A 17,838-nucleotide genomic window follows, 5' to 3' on the forward strand; every position below is an offset into this window, starting at 1 on the left:
AAGGTATTGCATTTTTATTTTGTGAAGAAAGTCTCAAAAGTCTTTCTAATTAGTCTTTATAAAAGTGTTCATTTACTGCCTTTCTCTGTCCTTCATAATTGTGTAGATAGTAGTCCATAAAGGCAGGAGTTGATTTTTATTTATTCTGCTTGTATTTGAAAGGAATTTGCAAGATGAGGCATTAATCGCCTACTCAGTTTTGTTTATGAATTTTATTTAGATTGTTCTGGAAAATTCCATTCTTCAATTTTAAAAATCATACTAATTGATCTCAAAAATATTAGTTGCATTACGCAGTTACTGGAACATGCAAGTTATTACTGCAATGTAGTATGGGGAGTCCAATGTACGTTTGGGCACCTTCTTTCTGAATGTTTGTTAATTGCTGGAAGATAAAATTGAATTCAATTGTTGTATTTTATGATAGGCAAGAGTTGTTGTATTAATCTGTACTTAGGACTGTAGCAAAGATGAGGGAAAGAAAAAGAAAACCCCTGGAATGCCTTTTAAGAGGAGTGCAGAAAATGGTTGTTCATGGAAATACTGCAAAATCAGATCTGGAGTATGGTATCTCGTTGCCCTCTGCATTGCAGCCAGAGAACTAGCCCTGGCTCAGAAAGGTGTCCCACCTCGCTCTCCTTTGGGCAGCATCAGATCAAACTGGTGTTCTGCCTCGAGCCCTAAAATGTCTCACTGTAGCCCTGTCTGTATTAATCCTCAGCATCAAGACTGATGCAAATTGGAAGACCAAAGAAGCGTGTAACATTATTGTTCTCCTATTGTAAGTAGTAGTGGTGTTGGCCATAGTGAAGCCAAAGGAGAAAAGCACATAAAAACGCCACTAGCTTATTGGTGACACTCACCAAGGTTCTGTCCCTGCTTAAGAATGCTGAATCCTTTGATGTACTGAAAAGGCTAAAGAATTATTTTCTCAAATTTTTACACTTACGGCTAGTTAAGTTGTCTTTGTAGTAGCCTGGAAGGTGTAAATCATTTGTGGAATGGGAAATATTTTTTGGTTTGGTTTGTTTTCTTTAGGTGGTGTTTCTTTTTAGAATAGCATGTGTTAAACTCTGTCCAAGTGTTTATAATGTTCTTGCGAAATGCTGATTGCAGATACACTAATATTTACAGCTGCTGTACCATATGCTACCTTTTTTTCTGTGTAGATTTTGTCAATAATGCTGTATTCGTCAAAGAAAGAGATCAGTTCCCTGGCTGAACGTGAGGATACCGAACTGGAAGAAAGGGAGCAAGATCAAGATGTGGAGCAATCCACTGTTGGCCCCACTGATGTAGAGCAGAACAAACTTGACCCTCTGGAGGGTTTGGATGAAGCCACCAAAATATGTTTCTTGGTACTTAAACTTATTTTTCCCTCCTTGGAAGTTACTGTAAATTTACTAGTTGCATAAAATGTTTGGGAGTTTATAAGGCTGCTTTTCTTCTAAACTTACAGAATACGAAGCTACAATTTCAGTGTATTGTTATTTAAAGGAAATATTCCTCTCATCCTCGTATGAAGTTTTGAGTGCTACAGAATGATTATTAAGTTTTTTGCTAAATTACCTTTTATTCTTACTAACCCAGAGACCATGAAGTTCATTAACTCTATGCTCATATGATAGACAGAGAAATAATACCTACCTCATCTTTAAAGAAACTCAACTTTCCTCTCTTCTTGCAATGTCATCTATTTTTTTTTTTCCTTCCTGCTCAGATGACACATGATGCACTGAATGCACCTCTCCATATTCTTCGAGCCATGTATGAGCTGCAAATGAAACGAACGGATTCTTTTTTCCTGGAAGTTCAAAAGAGGTATGTGAAAGACTGAGTCCAGCAGAAAGGCAGAGTAAGGTGCAGCTGGTAACTTTAAATTTCATAGGTGCCAAATAGAAATTGTTCCAAAGATTATTTGTTTTTCATGTGTGAAAAAGCAAGAAAATAAAGTCCTGCTAAGTTTTAGTTGTAGTTATGGAAACAAGTTGCCATCTTTTGAAATATGTTGCATGTTCGTTTGAATACAGTAACTTTCAAATGTCGATCTACTGTGTTTCTAAAATATCCTAACTGAGGACGAATGAACAGCTTACCTGTGGCTTCTGGTAATCAAAGCATATCTTGGAGCCGTCATGTTCTTACAGAGATGAGCAATTCTATAACATGTAAAACTGACTTGTTAGAACAGGGAGGCTGTTAACATAGTATGACAAAAACAGGTAGTGTTTAATGAATCTTTCTAAAACACAAGGTGGGAAGGCTTTCAATACAAATTTAATTTGCCTTAATTTCAAAACACATTTGTATGGGGGGGGTTTCTTGGGGTTTTTTTTGTTTCTGTTTTTTTTTTTTTTTAAAGGTTTGATGGAGATGTAATTACAACAGATGAGAGGATCCGAACACTGGCTCAGAAATGGCAACCCAGCAAGCGTTTGAGGTTGGAGGAGCAGAGTTCAAAAGCAGTAGATACAGATATGATCATCTTGCCATGTTTGGTGCGTAGGTCTCCATAAAGAGAAGCAATTTTGGAATAATGAACTTAGTCATTAGATTAACTTCAGTTTTGTTTAGTATCTTCAAATCTGAGACTTTTTAACATCTGAAATAATCTGTTGCTAATGTTTTATGTCAAAATGAATGAGCCGGTGCAACCGGAAGTGAGAAGTCTTCCTTGTAATTTCTTCCTTAAGGAAATAACAGAACTTAATTCTTAGATCAGGAGAACAAACTGTGATTGCATGCTGTAATTTCCTCTACTTATGCAAGAGAGATTCTATCTAATTACAATACATTTATGCACTAAGTTCTACTGTTTTACCGTTCTACTGTTACATTACAGTATTTTCAGGAGAACAAGGAAGCAATGAATTTGTCTTGCAAAGTAGACACAGTACTTGCAGCGAAAGAGGAGGAACTGGGGCTGAGGTTTTGCATTCAGTGGCATGGCTGCACGACTTTTTGCCTTTCCTTTGGGTGTTTATTCCTGGCTGTGGGGTGTCACCAGCACAGTTGTTTCATTTGCACAGCAAGCTGGACCAAGGGCTTCCTGAAGTAATTACAAGTAGTTAGAAGACAAAATTTCACATATTACAACAGCTCCTACAGAGATTGTTGAGTCTCCGCCCTTGGAAATACTCCAAACTTGACTGGACTAGGCCTTGAGGAACCTGATGTTATTTTTAAGTTGCCTTGACTCTGAGTGGGGATTTGGACCAAATGACCTCCAAAGGTCCGTCCCAGTCTACCTCATTCTGTGATTCTATTCTAGGGTCACGAACAGCATGGCACGGTTTTGCTTTACCTCTGTAGTTTAGCTTAAAATAACACTTGAGGTTAGAATCAATTCTAACTGCTGTTTCTGTTTATACATGGAATCAGTGTTTATACCAACAGACTTAACTATGCATTGATACATTCAGTCTTCTTTGAGGAATTCTGTCCCTGTATGTGCATGAAAGATCACAGCTTGGGCTTTTTGGTGCATCTGATTATCTGTATATAAAAGACAAATTAACTTGTAAACTCAGCTTGCAATCTGATGGACTGGTCAGATGTCTAAACATAGGGAAGTAAGTTGTTGAAAAACTGTTCTCAAATGTGCATCTCTGTTTGTTTGTTTGTTTGTTTGTTTTTTGGCAGTCCAAGCCTGTGCTCTGTGATAAAGCAACAGAAGAAACCAATCCAGTTGCCCAGAAACTGATAACCAACACAGAGAGCGATCTACAGCTTAGTTATGCCAAGCAGCGTCGCACTAAGAGTTCAATACTCTTGCACAAAGAGCTGGATTCTAGAAGCAAAAAGGCTGTGAGGGACTACCTGTATCGTGTGAATGAAGCAACTGCTGTTCTTTACGCCAGGCATGTGCTGGCGTCGTTGTTAGCTGAGTGGCCGGATGATGTGGCAATAAATGAGGAAATCCTCGATCTCAGTGGCCCAGCCCATATGACATACATACTCGACATGCTTATGCAGCTAGAGGAAAAGCAGCTATGGGAAAAAGTAAGTGGACGGCACTTACATATGTGAACAAATCCTGTGCCTACGTGCCACGAGCCTCTGGCTTACAAAAATACTTGCAGTTCTTTTTTTAAGCTAAATTGAAATTACAAAATTTAAATTAGTTCTGAAAAAGCAGTTAGAATCTGTCAGTGTCTTCATATACCGGTTTTGTTAACAGAAAATGAAAAAACTAGCTCCTTACAGACAACTAAGAGTTATGAAAGAGTTACACTTTGGTGGGGGGAAGGAGACTGTGCAGAGAAATTGATAGAATAGGCAGTCCATTTTGAAAGCTGCTTTTTGTTAATCTCAATGTGTATATTGTAAATACCTGCTACTCGATTGATGAGATCTGAGCTGACCATTACTGTGGTGGAAGTGATCTTGGAATTATAATAGACTGTTACATGAAAATGTCAACTCAATGCTTCACAGCAGTCAAAACAAATCAAGTGCTAGGAATCTTCAAGGAAGGAATTAAAAATAAACCAGAAGGTATGAGTATGCCGCAGTATAAACCCACAGTGTGCTCTCGTCTGGACTGCAGCATGCAGCCTGACTCCCTCATCTCATATAAAAGATACAGTGCAGCTGGAAGGGGTCTGCAGAAGAGTGACAGTGATGGTTATGTCTGTGGAATAACTTCCGTATGAGGAACCGACTGGTTTTCATGATCCTGGATCTTTGCCCGGTGCGGGAGTGGGAGAGGGAGGGAGTAATAAAGAAGTCTGTCCCTCCTCCTCTGTAGTTTTAAAACCATGATCTGCATGGATAAGGCAGACAGCCAACATTATTCACTGGCCCTCCCTGTGAGAAAACAAGGGAATGTCAAATTAAGGTAGTAAGTGACAAATCCAAAACAAACCAAAACAGCTGGTTCTTGACACACAGTATCATTAAAATTGTTGCCACAGGGTGTTTATATAGGTTCAAAAAATGACAGGATGAACTGATGAAACAAAAATCTGTTAAGCATGTTAAATACAACAGTGTAGCCTTTGACTTAGGTGATTTTCCAAGTGTCTGGAGGCAAAGAAAGCATTCAGGGACCTATGCTACATGCTTTGTGTGTTTTTTACACTTCTTTTCCCCAAGAAGTCCTCTTCTGGCTGTTTTAGAGATGGGGTATTAGGCTGGATGGAGCCTTTGGTCTGAGCTAGTGTAGCTAGTCTTACAGTTTGCAGAAGGTGTTAGAAAATTGCAGGTGAAATGATGCAATAGGTTGCTATAACTACCTGTAAAGGGCCTTGAGCAACAGGACTCTAGATTAAGGGCTTTTGTGCCCTTCTGAAAAACAAGAAAAAGGCTCTTGTCTACCAAGAGAGCTAAGGTTGTTCTGAAATTATCATTTAGTGTGTCCTGGTAGACTGAATGGCATTTATTTGTATTTTTAATGACACAGCACTTGTATCTAGCTCTCTTAAACACTGCAGCCATTTAACTGATATGTGATCACTCCTTTTTATACAGGGACTTGTACAGTTTGAACGCTGAAACGTATGACACATTCTCTTCAAGTCAAAACCCTTAGATAGAGAAGGTTAAGATGTCTGTTTAGTATGCTAACAAAGTTCTTCTGATTAAAATTACATTCCTTGTTTACAGCTTCAGTTTCCTGTGAATTACTTTATGGATTAGCCTTTAGTCTAGCATCTGTGGAAAGAGATGTAGCTAATAACTCTCACATTTGTTTTTTTAATCACTTAAAGACTGAAAGGTCTGAAACGGAGGACTGAATAAAATCCTCTGGGAGATAACACTTGCAAACACCATTTGTGAATTTGTCTTGTTGCTTCACAGTAGCTTGATTTCTCTCTTCTGAAATATGTGGCTAGAAATGGGTCTTATATTGGTCATCAGCATATAAATTTGCAAATGCTGTTTTGACAGAAAATTCTATTTACGCAATGTGTTGCTTCTCCCCAGATTCTGCAGAAAGTACTGCATGGATGCAATGAGAGCATGCTAGGAACCATGGCGCTGACAGCTTGCCAGTTCATGGAGGAACCTGGAATGGCAGTCCAGATGCGTGAATCTAAACATCCTTATAATAACAACACTAATTTTGAGGTGAGTTATGCATATATCAGTGCAGTGGAAAATGGAGGAAGAAGATAGTGAAGACTATTTGGAAAATATCAGGGTGACTGGAGCACAAGTCTCACAGTTATTCCTGTATCTAATCCCTGGGACTTCAGTGCTTGAAGCGCCTGTCAAATATCCCGTTCTGTCTTGCTTTTGAGAAGGGTGTTGCCAGATGACTGAGGTCTTGCCCTGTAGAGAGATATATTCAGTAAGGCACTCTAGTGCTCTCCTAATTCAATCATATGATAAGTCTGCAACATAAAAGGGTTTATTATGCATGTGTTTAAAGCTGATCATAAACTTAAATGGTTTCAGGGCCTTAATGAGCAAAAATGTCTACACTTTCCTCAAGGAATCTTATTTCAGTTGGCCTCTTACTTTCTCACAGTGTTAGAGGAAAACCAGCAGTGGAGTCCTTTTTGTGTATTTCTCATTTTAAACTAACTTCTCCTGACACAAGCAATTTCTTTTCTTGATATTGGTTGAAAGCATTTTTCTAAGTATGCGCATGCAAATCAAGTGTGGAAAGCAGTTGCTGCCTCTGGCTGTATATTCAAGATATTCTGAAACGGTGTCATCTCTCCCCAGTCCCATGGTAGGCAGAGAGATTAAAGATCTCAGAAGGGAGTAGCAAATGGGACAAAAAAGAATGACTCAAGGTCCACTGGTCTCCAGATTTTATGGCATTCTTGGGATTTTTAAGTTCTCTGCAACTTTGACTCTTCCATTTTTTATTTTTTAAGTGCATGTGAACCTTTAAGGTCTGCCCTTAAGATCAATATCAGGAATGATTACCATTTTCTAAAAAAGCAAAGCACTGCTAAAAATTCATTTTTGCACTCTTAATATCTAATACATACAATAGACCATACTTTGCATTTGTTAAATCAGTTCCCGATAAGACTAACAAACTTTTTCTCCATGGAAATGCTGTAATATTTGTCATACCTCGCTTATTTGTATGGTGAAAGTTAAGTAGCTGCTTGGCAGTACAGTATGACAGTATACACAGCTCTTTTGGTTATTTCTCAGGATAAAGTTCACATTCCTGGTGCTATCTACCTCTCAATCAAATTTGACTCTCAGTGTAATACGGAAGAAGGCTGTGATGAGTTACTCATGTCCAGCAGCAGTGACTTCCAGCAGGATCGGCACAGCTTCAGCGGGTCTCCGCAGAAATGGACCGATTTTGAGCTTCCAGGTGAATATACGACGTTTTAAAGTGTAAACGTATAGGGAATCGCTGGTATCTGGGACTCTTGAGAGAAACTGCCGAAAGGTGACGGTTAAATAGTGATGTTTATGAGACTCGTGGAAAAACTCCTTGTCTTGTCTTAATCTGTTTGCTCTGACAGACTCCTCCGCTGTTTGTCCCTTGCAAGTGGGCTTATCTGCTGTTCTGGTACTTGACGTATCTCATATTGTTTTACTTCTGACCTTTTCTTCCCCACCTCAGTTGAAGCAGGCACTTAGCTACCGGAAACAAATTTTGATCTTGAGTCTCTTCCAGCACAGTCTTAACTCTGCAGGATATTCACTTACATTGTTTGTGTCTTGTCTTACTTTCCACAGGAAGCACATTTGTTTAAAAAGATAGGCTTATATCTTGTCTCTGTACTTTACCAGCACTCGGAGCAAATTAAGAAGAGCGTGCCAGTGCCTTGCCTCCAGTCGTTGCCACTGAGCATAGCTGAAAAAATTAGGGTCAGTCCGCTGGCAACTCTAGGCTGGTGTCTTCAAGCACATTTTTGATAACACAAATGCCAGTGATTTGAAGGACTTCATGGAGAAAGCGCCTCAGGTCTCCTGCTTCTCATGCAAAGTTGTTTTAACCCACTGAGCTCTGTGACACTGCAGAAAACCTTTGACTTTGCATACTGGCAATGGCCATAAATAGGCTTGGGAACATCTGAGCAAAGCAGTTTGGGTTAGAAGGTGCTAGTTAGAAATCAAAGTATGTTTTACAGAATGACTGTTTCTTACAGAATTCTTGCTTTCCTCCCATTCCTCCCAAATAACTGCAGAGTTTTGCCAAGAAACCTGAATTTTCGGGCCCGTTGGTTTGGAGCAGCCATGGGCTAGAGACCCTGTAAAACTGCAGTTCCAGCCAAAGCTCTGGATTAAGGTGCTGGATTTCACTGAAGCAGACCTTAGCTGAAACTAGGCATTTGGAGGCTTCTGGGCTTTTCATCTGATGGCAGGCCTTTTCCCGGACTGTCCTTGCTCCTTGAGAGTAGGGAGAGCAGTGGCTCCATTTTATGTGGGAAATGGGAAACTGAACTGAACAGTTTTTGTTTTGGTCTTATTTTTAGTTTTCTTTATCATAAACAAACGTTTTCAGAATTTTCCTGCCACTTGAAACTTGGAAAATTCTGCTTGACAGTGAAGGCTAGCATGCTTTTCCCGGTGTGATGGGATTTTTCATGGAACAGAAAGAAATCCTAAGTTTTAACCAGTTCTAATATTACACCCCAAAATAGATATTTTTTGTTTAGCATTACGGCTAGCTACCGTGACTTCAACCACAAGAACTTCTTGAGCGCTCCACTGCCTTATTGTAAAATGGTCAAACACTTCGATAGTTCTTCCAGCTTTAAGTGGCTAAGTTAAATAACTTTGTTCCTTAGGGTAGAAATCTGCAATTTAATTTTCTGACATTATAAGAACAGTGCAACTCTGCTTTAGCGAATTTTTACCTTCTGTTTAATGGAGTATAAATTTTGCTGTCTTTGTAGAGGTTCTTTTCTCATAAATTATAATTGATCCATAATACAATTGGAAAAGTGAAGTTGAATTGTGTACAGTATAGAGTTTCTTTAACTCCCCCTTGTTCTATATAATTGACTCGAAATGTAAGCGGCATTATTCTCTGCAAAAAATTTTATATAATGGAAGACATGCTGCATTTTGCATCAGTTCCTCATTTGTCATAATGTTCTGTGCATTTTGTAATTACCGAAAAAATAAAGGAAGGCCTCTCTTGAGTGAGGAAATCTAGCAGTAATTAATTTTAATAACAGACTTTGAATTCTATTTCTGTCAGAAAAAACAACTCGGAAAGTACTAATGCGGACTTTCTCCCTGCCCCTGTACACAGGTGATACACTCTATTACCGATTCACTTCTGATATGAGTAACACTGAGTGGGGTTATAAGTTTACAGTGACGGCAGGTCATCTCGGAAGGTTTCAGACTGGTAAGCACTGTTCCTAATGTAGCTGAAAGGACTTTTTGAGGTTATTTTGCTGGAGTTTTGACAGACTTGTGAATGTCACTTTTTTCTTTTTCTTTTTGACTGAGATATGCTTTCTTTGGTATTCTGGAAAGATGTGATTCATTTTCATTCAAGTTGGGTTTTGACTGATGTCTCTTATTTGCTGTGACTTTATGCTAATACCAAACCTTTACAGAGATTTGGAGATAACAATTATAGTAAGGTTATTTGCGTTCAAAGACTCATTATGTGACACTCCAAGATTGCCGTAATTGGAAATGGAAATCATTTTAATTGTGTTTTTAAAAGTAGTTATCCACTAGAATAGCCTGTTTCTGGAGGTAATTTGTAGATGCAGCATGAATGAATTTGTTAGCTTATTTTAAAGTTTAAGCATGTTTACTGGAAGTGAGGCTGGTGGATGATTTGCCATCAGTAAAAGCCTGCCACTTATCACCTAATAACAAGAGCCTGCTTTTGGTTCTCCTTATTTGGGCAAAACTTTAATTTCAAAAAAGGAATATTGCTAATTTTTGTCTAAATTTTGCCCCAGAAAAGACTGAGGATGTCAGGATTTAGTCTAGAATTATCTCGGCTTTTTGTTCCGTATTCTTATTTTTGCTTGCCGGAGCAATGCTTAGTATATGGGGAAGAGGGTATATGGGTGCATGAGCAGAACGGTTCCCTACAAAAGTAACAGCTGACTGAATTCATTTCCAGGATTTGAAATTCTCAAGCAGATGCTGTCTGAGGAAAGGGTAGTTCCTCACCTCCCGCTGGCCAAAATTTGGGAATGGCAGGTGGGGGTGGCATGCCGTCAGACTGGTCACCAGCGTTTGAAGGCTATCCACTTGCTCTTGAAGATAGTGCAATGCAGCGCCCAGAGGTAAATGCACTGTTCTACCTTGTACCCTTAAGAGGCAAAGGGCAAGGAAAGATGGTGACTAATTTAATATTATTATGCTAAAACCAGAGAACCATGATTTAAAGTAGGTGTTCTTAATTTGCCTTTCAGATTTTATTCACAGTGTCTTGAGAGCAGAAATTTGTTATAAAGTTGTTTTTGTTTTCAAAAACATTTTCTCTTCTTTCTTGGCTTTTAAAAAGATTCTACAAACTCAAACAATTATTATCAAGAAAAAAAATCACCCCAAAACAGGGCAAGAAGTAGATTCCAATTAATTTGCTAGAAATTGATTCTATTTGTTTTAGTCATCCTTCAGAATCAAAGTGAGGATGCAGTAATAAACTGATGAAATGACGATCTGATTCCATATAAAGTAGATAACTTTTTTATTATCATTTTTATTTGTACCATTTCAAAGCCCATAATTGAATTTCAGAAGGGATATGTATGCTAATACTTGAGTATGCATGACATGGGTATTTCTTCTGAAGATACATGTTGGAAAGTACTGAGTTTTTATAGCATCTTGTAAAAAGTGTATACTTGCATTAACTCTTTAGAACAAGACAACAGTGATAGAATGCTGACACTTATTTCAGTTATGTCCTTTTAATTCAGAACAAACAAAATCCTGAATACGACAGCATTCTATCAGCTTCCTTTGATCAACAGAACTCAAAAAACGTGTTCACAAACAGTAGTAAAAACTATTACATAGAAACATTGCTTGACCCGTGGTAAATTTTAGATATGCCAAGTCTGAAACTGATTTTGCTGTAACCACTGATTTATATATCGATATTTTATTTATATATTTATATATAATATTTCCAAGTTCCCTTCATTTTTTTTTTCATCATAAAACATTTGCTTTATCCTGTGGACAACAAATTTAATTGCTAAAACATCAAGTCTCCATTGTGCCTACAATATTTCATATTTTTCTTGTGTTAATCTGGTAATAGATTCTGAAATCGAGTTCCCCTCTGTGATGGTGCTTGCTTAGCTATATTTGTCATCCTGTCTGTATGATAAGTGATGTTTGGATTAGCTTGCTTTAACTCAGGACTAGAAGGGAGGCAGACTTCGAATTATTTGCAAAGCTATATATCAATTTTTGTCTGTCTGCCCTACTCAAGGGCGTCAGCCACCCTATGTTATAGCTGAGCACTGTAAAATTTCAAGCAGTGGAGCCAGAGCATTTAGCAAAGTGATGTATGTAGTTATTTTAAACTCCTCAATTCAGCAGGCCATTCAGTTTAGAAAAGTAATTTAGACATGTTCATAGATACAGGCTTTTGTCCAAAGTCCTTAATGTCTGTGAGCTTCACTGATGAAGAATAAAATTAGTTACATGCTGAAATACTTGGTTGAATTTTAGTGTTAAAAAGCTTTTTTTGTTTCTTATTTCATCTGTACATCTAACTGTCAAAATTATATGTTTTTGCTCTCAATTTATTTGGTTTGCTTTTTTCCTCCCCAAAACAGGCGTAAGAACATGGTTACTCACTGTTTTCATTTAAATGACCGTTTTTTCAGGGACTGTGACCTCACCTTGTTGAAGCCACTGTGGCAGCTTTTCACCCACATGGAAAACAACTTGTGTCATGATGTGACCAAGCCTGGTATTCTCCTTCCTCTTCATCGTGCACTTGCAGAACTCTTCTTTGTTACAGAAAACAGAGTTACGGTAAGCAACTGTTGTATTTGTATCCCTCCTCTCTCTGGTGTTGGGAATGTTGCCTAGTTCAATGTCAAAGTGAATGCAGTTTTTCTTTATCTTGGCACAATTAACAGCTTTCTCTTGTGGAGACCAGTAGCAAATTCTGATAGAGGGACATACGGTGTCCATATCCATCATGGGACTTTAAGTAATAGTCATGACTCTTCCTCGTTTAATTAAGACAATAGACCCTAAAGCCACTCTTTATTCTGAAAGGAATGTTGATTTAATAATTAGCTGAAAGCTATTTACCTGTGGTTCTCTTTGAGCTGATTTTGAATGTTATATATGAAACAGCTTGTAGTGAACTGACACCTGCGATCCCGAGCTATTCTCCATCTAGGAGTCTAGCATGTGGTTCTCATGCCTTTGGTTCTTATGGGCTGCTACAGTGATCAGCGTTTTAATGTTAATTCATAGGATGGTATCTTTGGTAGAAACTCTGGTTTTCATTGAATGCTTTCTGGCTGCAGGAGCTTGGATCTCTACAGGAGTATTTGCTTGCCTTAAATACTGAAGATCATCTTCATCGCTGCACAGCACAGGTAATAAGAAAAATACACAGCCCCAGAGGTGTGTGTTCTGTAATACTTTTCTGGCAGACAGAAATAACCAGTGACTTCTGATTGCCTAGTGGAGTTTACAAGATAGATGTGAATATACTTGGGCTTTATGATACCATGACAGGCTTCTGAAATTTTTCTGTGAATGAGCTACACACAAGTGCTCTTCTCCTTTAATAGTGAGATGATGTGCCACAAACTGGCTGTTGGGAAACAACACCAACACAGTAGGTTTAACCAGGTGTATCTGTTTTAACTTGATTTTAACCTCTCAATTGCTGGCACATGGTGTTGGGGGAGGGAAGGTCGCTCAGCAACTGAAAACATAGTTGCCTTGCTGAAGCTGCCTGGATGTATGACAATTACTGCACTATCAGAAGATAACCGGGTAGAAACAGGCTGGTTATTTATCTGTTTCTGTTTAAATTCATGCAGTGATTTCTTTACGAGTTTGGAGTGGGGAGAAACTTTGACATGACTTTTTCTCTTTCTCTCTTCTAGGCCCTGAAAAACATTGCTGCTATCAGCCTTGCCATTAACTATCCAAACAAATCAACAAGTTTCTGGAATGTTTAATACTGGCTCAGGCCGGAGTGCATGGGATAGAGTAGTTTGTCCATAGGAACCTTGGAACAAACATCTTAACTCCGTTCAGGAAAAGTTCCTTCAGCTTCAGTGTATGAGCACTCTGCAGCCTTCCTTCCTTCCACCTTGATGTAGAATTTGTAAAAGTAAAAGCGCACTTCAATGAAAAAGCACATCTTGAAGTAACTCACGCGTCGCCTACAGTTATGTATGCACATATTGTAGCATGTTAGAGTAAACAGAACAATATTTTTTTTATTCAAAGGAAGTAAATGAAAGAAGGTATCTGAAGTATGAGAATGGAAAGCCCCATGCTGGTATCATCTGCTCCTAAGGAAACTTGATTGATGGAACATGAAAGCTTTGAAAGTCTTGCTGAACTTAGGGTGATGCCGTCAGCAGAATCCATATGGCATTGGAAGTGAAATAGGCAAGCCAGAGTCTGGTAGGCTGATGCAGAAATGGTCCACACTTGAATCCTATCATGTTTCCTTTTGCTTTGAAGGCATGGAGAAGCCATGGAAAAGAACTTAAACTGCTTATTACTAAACTACAGGTTGTGAAACAAATTCTGGGTGATTCACAGTTAAAGGATTCCAGTTTCAGAGCATCCTCGTACAAGAGGTTAATGTTTCTACCGTTCTTTGATTGGATCACCTGCTTTTACCTTAATTTATCTTCAGTGTATTATTCTAAATAGTACATTATTCTAGTACAGAAAGAGCAATGGCTAGTCTCCGTTCACAAAGCAGTGGTGATATGAAGAACTGAGGAACTTACATGTTTCTCAAAGATCACATCTTCACAAGAAATTATTCATGATTATTCAAAAAAAAAATTTTTTTTTTTTTTAATTCTTTGGTACTGGTGGCTTAGGAGGTCCTTCCTGGGAATGTTGGAAACCCTGACTCTCAGCAGTTAGGGTGGAGTTTAATGATTAATCCAGTCTATCTTATAGAGCAATAACTGCATTACTCTTAATGAACATGGAATGAATTGCAGACCTTCTATGTTGAAATAAATTGGCTTTCTTCCTGTTCAACTATGCTGTTTATTCCCTTTCCAAAGAGTTAAAAAGAACATAGAAGGATTTGGGCTGGGGGGGGAGTGTTTTGTATACTGTTATGCAGTATGTATAACTGGTCTTGTCGTGTATGAATTCGGAGAACTACTTTTATGCTTAATTATTTTCTTTTCCCCTTCCGTTGCCTCAACATAGGAATGAAAAAATGCAACCAAAAACTTCCGGAGTGGAGTGTTGATAACTGAATGCAAATGATGTAAAGGCAGTGGCTGTGTTAGAAGGGAATATGTTTATTGGCCTTGCTTGTCCAAAAGGCGAGTGGTGCCTAAATAACATTGTGCCGCATGTGTAGGAGCACTGCTTTGGGGAATGACCTCTGAAGTGATGGTCTTTCCATCAGCTGGGGCTGGAAATACTTTAAGGGTGATGCAATCTCCCTCTGAGAGGGAAACATGCAGTATGCGTTAGTGCAGTATGCATCGCCTTTTTCGGATGGCCCCTAGTGCTGTGACTTTTCTGTTCTGCCAGGTGAGTGTACAGCGAATGCTTCTTCAGGGGATGCAGTTAAATGAGAATATGATTATTCTGCCTGAAAAACTTAGAACTGAAGACCAAGCAGAACTAGGCTGAAACCATTGCCATCAGAAACGGAGTAACCCTCTTAGCAAATGAGAACGCCAGAATTCAGGAAAAATGTGCTATTTATCTAAGACTGAGAGGAGGCAGAGAAATACTGCTCTGAAAACCCTCCTCCAGTGTACTGTAATTGAAGGTTGAAGTCCTCCTCCCTTCCAGAATGAGATCATGATGGGAAGGGAATTATCAGAGTTGTGGCATGTCTTTTAACCCACGGATCATTTTGTTCCCACCTCTGAGTAATGTGTTTCAGTTTGCAGCATCACTGCAAGGGTGTCTGAGATCCCCGAGAAACCAGCTATTTCACACTTTCTGATAGTGTGAACAGCTTCTGAGAACGGAGAGCTGCTACACCAAAAGGAGACATTCTTATGTCCACTTTAGGGAGTTGTATCGGTGGGACAGGTGAACATTTTGAAGTTGCTCTTCTTGAGCAGTAGGACTTTCTCTTCACTGCCTCAGCGTGAGTCCATGGCGAAGCAGTCAGGGACCTGCAACGGGCTGATTGCGAAGGCACGTAGCATGCTGCTGAGATCTGCCTGTGTTTTAGTCGCAGAAGGCTTTTTTCTTTTTTCACATCAGGGATGAAGACTGTAAATAAACCATTCATAGAACTTATCGTGGCTCTGTCATACTCACATTCTTTCTGTTGGACTGTCCCTTTGCTTTCCGTATGAAGAAATACGAGGCTGCAGGGATGACACAGGAGTGGCCAGTGTCCCTTCCTAGACGTACCACTTACTAACTTACCAGCAGTGACTGACCTTGCGAGTCGGTCGTCTTGCCCTGAAGGGACTGTCTAGGAACATTGTCCACTACATATTATTTCTACCCACTAGATGGAACTGAAGGACTGTGACCTGAGTTGACACTGAATCTGTTGCTGCCTTACAACTCAATCGATCGTTGTGGGTTTTTAGGAGACAAGGAACACTGATTTTTTTTTTTTTCCTGATTATTTTAAAGAAAGGGGAAGAGAATACCAATAATAAATATTCATGCTCAGTCGCATTTTGAATATCCTGCAGCAGTTCCAAGTGGATGCAGATGATACTGTCGAATAGTATAAAACTGTCTGGAAAACAGGTATGCTGAAAAAAAATGTGCCTAATATAAAAAATAGTTGTTTCCTGCCTGAATCACCTATGATGTGTTTAAGACAAACCATATTGTTCCTAATGATACATTTGACTTGCTTTCATTAAACACTTAAAAGAAAAAAAAGTTTTATAATTTCTTTTCTTACGGGTTTACTACTTTGCAATTTTTATCAGTTGTTTAAAATATATTAAACCTTTAGATTTATTCCAGTTCAGTTCAACATGTAAAAAGAAAGCTAAAGATGTGGGTAAAATATGCAAATGAAGAGAAATATATTGTAAAAATTCTATAAAAAGAAAAAAGTACAACAAAGTGTCTGCTCTTGTTTGTTTTTCTCCTCTCCTCACTGAATGTTAAATGCTTGAATTTGCAGTGAGATTCAAGAGTTTTCTTAGGAACCTGCTTGTCCTCATATAGTTTGTATCTGGTACTGTGTCACACTGTGCAGGATGCCACTGGAGGCTTCTTCTAAATTCCTGTCCTGCTCTTCAGATCCTAGTACTTACTGCAGAGACCCATTGGTTTCGTTGCTTGTGTGGGCTCACTTGCAGCCCTGAAACCCAGACGTGACGCCCAGGATGTTGGCTTATGCTTGCAAAGCTGAGATTTGTCTTAGTATCTCCCAATTTCAAATAGAAGTGGTTATCGGCAAAGGTGATTGTACTCAGCTAGGCCAATGGACTTGATTTGAAAGCTTGTTTTCATTAGTTTTGGCTTGGGGAAAGGGCTGTTCAGGGAAGGGTGAGCGAGGAAGATGACATCTTCCTACTGTTGCTCCGAGCTGTGGGTCGTTTCTGCTGGCTCCACATGCAAAGAGAATGGCTTTGATGGGTAATTTCAGTAAATACAAATAAACAGCGTGAATTCTGAATTTGTGGGAGGGTGGGAACCATTTCCGTAGAGGGCCAGGTTTGAGGTTTCAGCTGGTGTAAACAAGCTTATAAATCTAACAAATTCAGTTTAATCTAATATAAATTTAGTATGATTCCAGCCATTGGAATGTAATAGAGATCACAACTGTAACGTTTGGGAACTGTTGTTCTTCAGATTAAATGAGTCAAGACTGTCTTTCTTCCAAGAGATCAAAATTAGGCTGTGAACTGACTTGTAAGTAGGTGATTTGCTTATCTACTTCTAAGAAGAGCCTACAATATGTTCGAAGCAGAACTGAACAAAACGCCCTGAGTTGTCCAGGCACATCTGCCTGCGTGCTAGAAAATAAAAGTTGAAGAGAGCTTTCATTTCACGTTTAGCCAGAGGTGAAATACAGGATTTGATGCCGGGGTAGATCTTGAGTCCACTGAAATAAGTGAGATTTGTTTCTGTTGAAATGAAATAGGTCCAGAATTGCTTCCAGAATGTCGGTTTTGCAGGGTAATGGCAGTACTTTCTCAGTATCGTGAGGTTTAATATGTATTTTCATGGGAATCCTGCCTCACTTTCCACTTAGTCAATAAACATATGAAGAAAATAAAAACCTATTGCCAGTGTACATTGTATATGGTAATGCTGGGTGCCTTAGACCTTACACTTTTAAGAGACTGGATCCTTTTTATACTGGTATCCTGGTATAAAATCAGACTTGTTGGAGTAGAATGAAGGCCAGTAATCCAATTCTGCATTTTCTTTCCCCTTTCTAATGATGAATGTTGTTTCTCGCAAGCAGAGCTGTGCTGTGCTGCCTGCTCAGAAGCGAGTGGTGCCACGTATCTGCCGAGGAAGCCGCTGTCACGAGCATAATATCCCACGGTCAGGGGACAAACAACAGCTGCAGTCTGGGAGCCCATAAACACTGTAACTTGGTCCTTAGGTAAAGCTACAAAAAGGTAGGAAAACAAATCAGTATATGGAAAGAGGATGCTTTCCAGCAGTCCTCAAGTCACTCAGCAGGAGGTCAGGTTTCGACAACAGGGACAAAAAAATGCACATTGGTACGTGAAGCTTTGGAGGCCGCGAATGAACAGGAGCTGGGCTTAGCTTGGTAGCTGGAAACAGAAA

At 39.1% G+C, this 17,838-nt stretch overlaps 1 protein-coding gene across 1 annotated transcript in view; it reads left to right on the plus strand.

Moving 5' to 3' along the window:
• ZZEF1 (zinc finger ZZ-type and EF-hand domain containing 1) overlaps nt 1-16,127 on the plus strand; it is a 62,144-nt gene extending 46,017 nt beyond the window's left edge. Inside the window, exons 45-55 of the mRNA XM_067309888.1 lie at nt 1,170-1,358; nt 1,721-1,821; nt 2,363-2,498; nt 3,643-4,002; nt 5,929-6,072; nt 7,120-7,288; nt 9,185-9,283; nt 10,022-10,187; nt 11,748-11,898; nt 12,405-12,476; nt 12,996-16,127. Coding sequence (XP_067165989.1) covers nt 1,170-1,358; nt 1,721-1,821; nt 2,363-2,498; nt 3,643-4,002; nt 5,929-6,072; nt 7,120-7,288; nt 9,185-9,283; nt 10,022-10,187; nt 11,748-11,898; nt 12,405-12,476; nt 12,996-13,070 — 1,662 coding nt within the window. The 3' untranslated portion in view covers nt 13,071-16,127. The remainder of the gene's footprint in view (nt 1-1,169; nt 1,359-1,720; nt 1,822-2,362; nt 2,499-3,642; nt 4,003-5,928; nt 6,073-7,119; nt 7,289-9,184; nt 9,284-10,021; nt 10,188-11,747; nt 11,899-12,404; nt 12,477-12,995) is intronic.
• The last annotated feature ends 1,711 nt before the right edge of the window (nt 16,128-17,838 follow it).

The sequence above is a fragment of the Apteryx mantelli genome, chromosome 22 (assembly GCF_036417845.1).
Source record: "Apteryx mantelli isolate bAptMan1 chromosome 22, bAptMan1.hap1, whole genome shotgun sequence".
Classification (NCBI taxonomy): Eukaryota; Metazoa; Chordata; class Aves; order Apterygiformes; family Apterygidae; genus Apteryx; species Apteryx mantelli.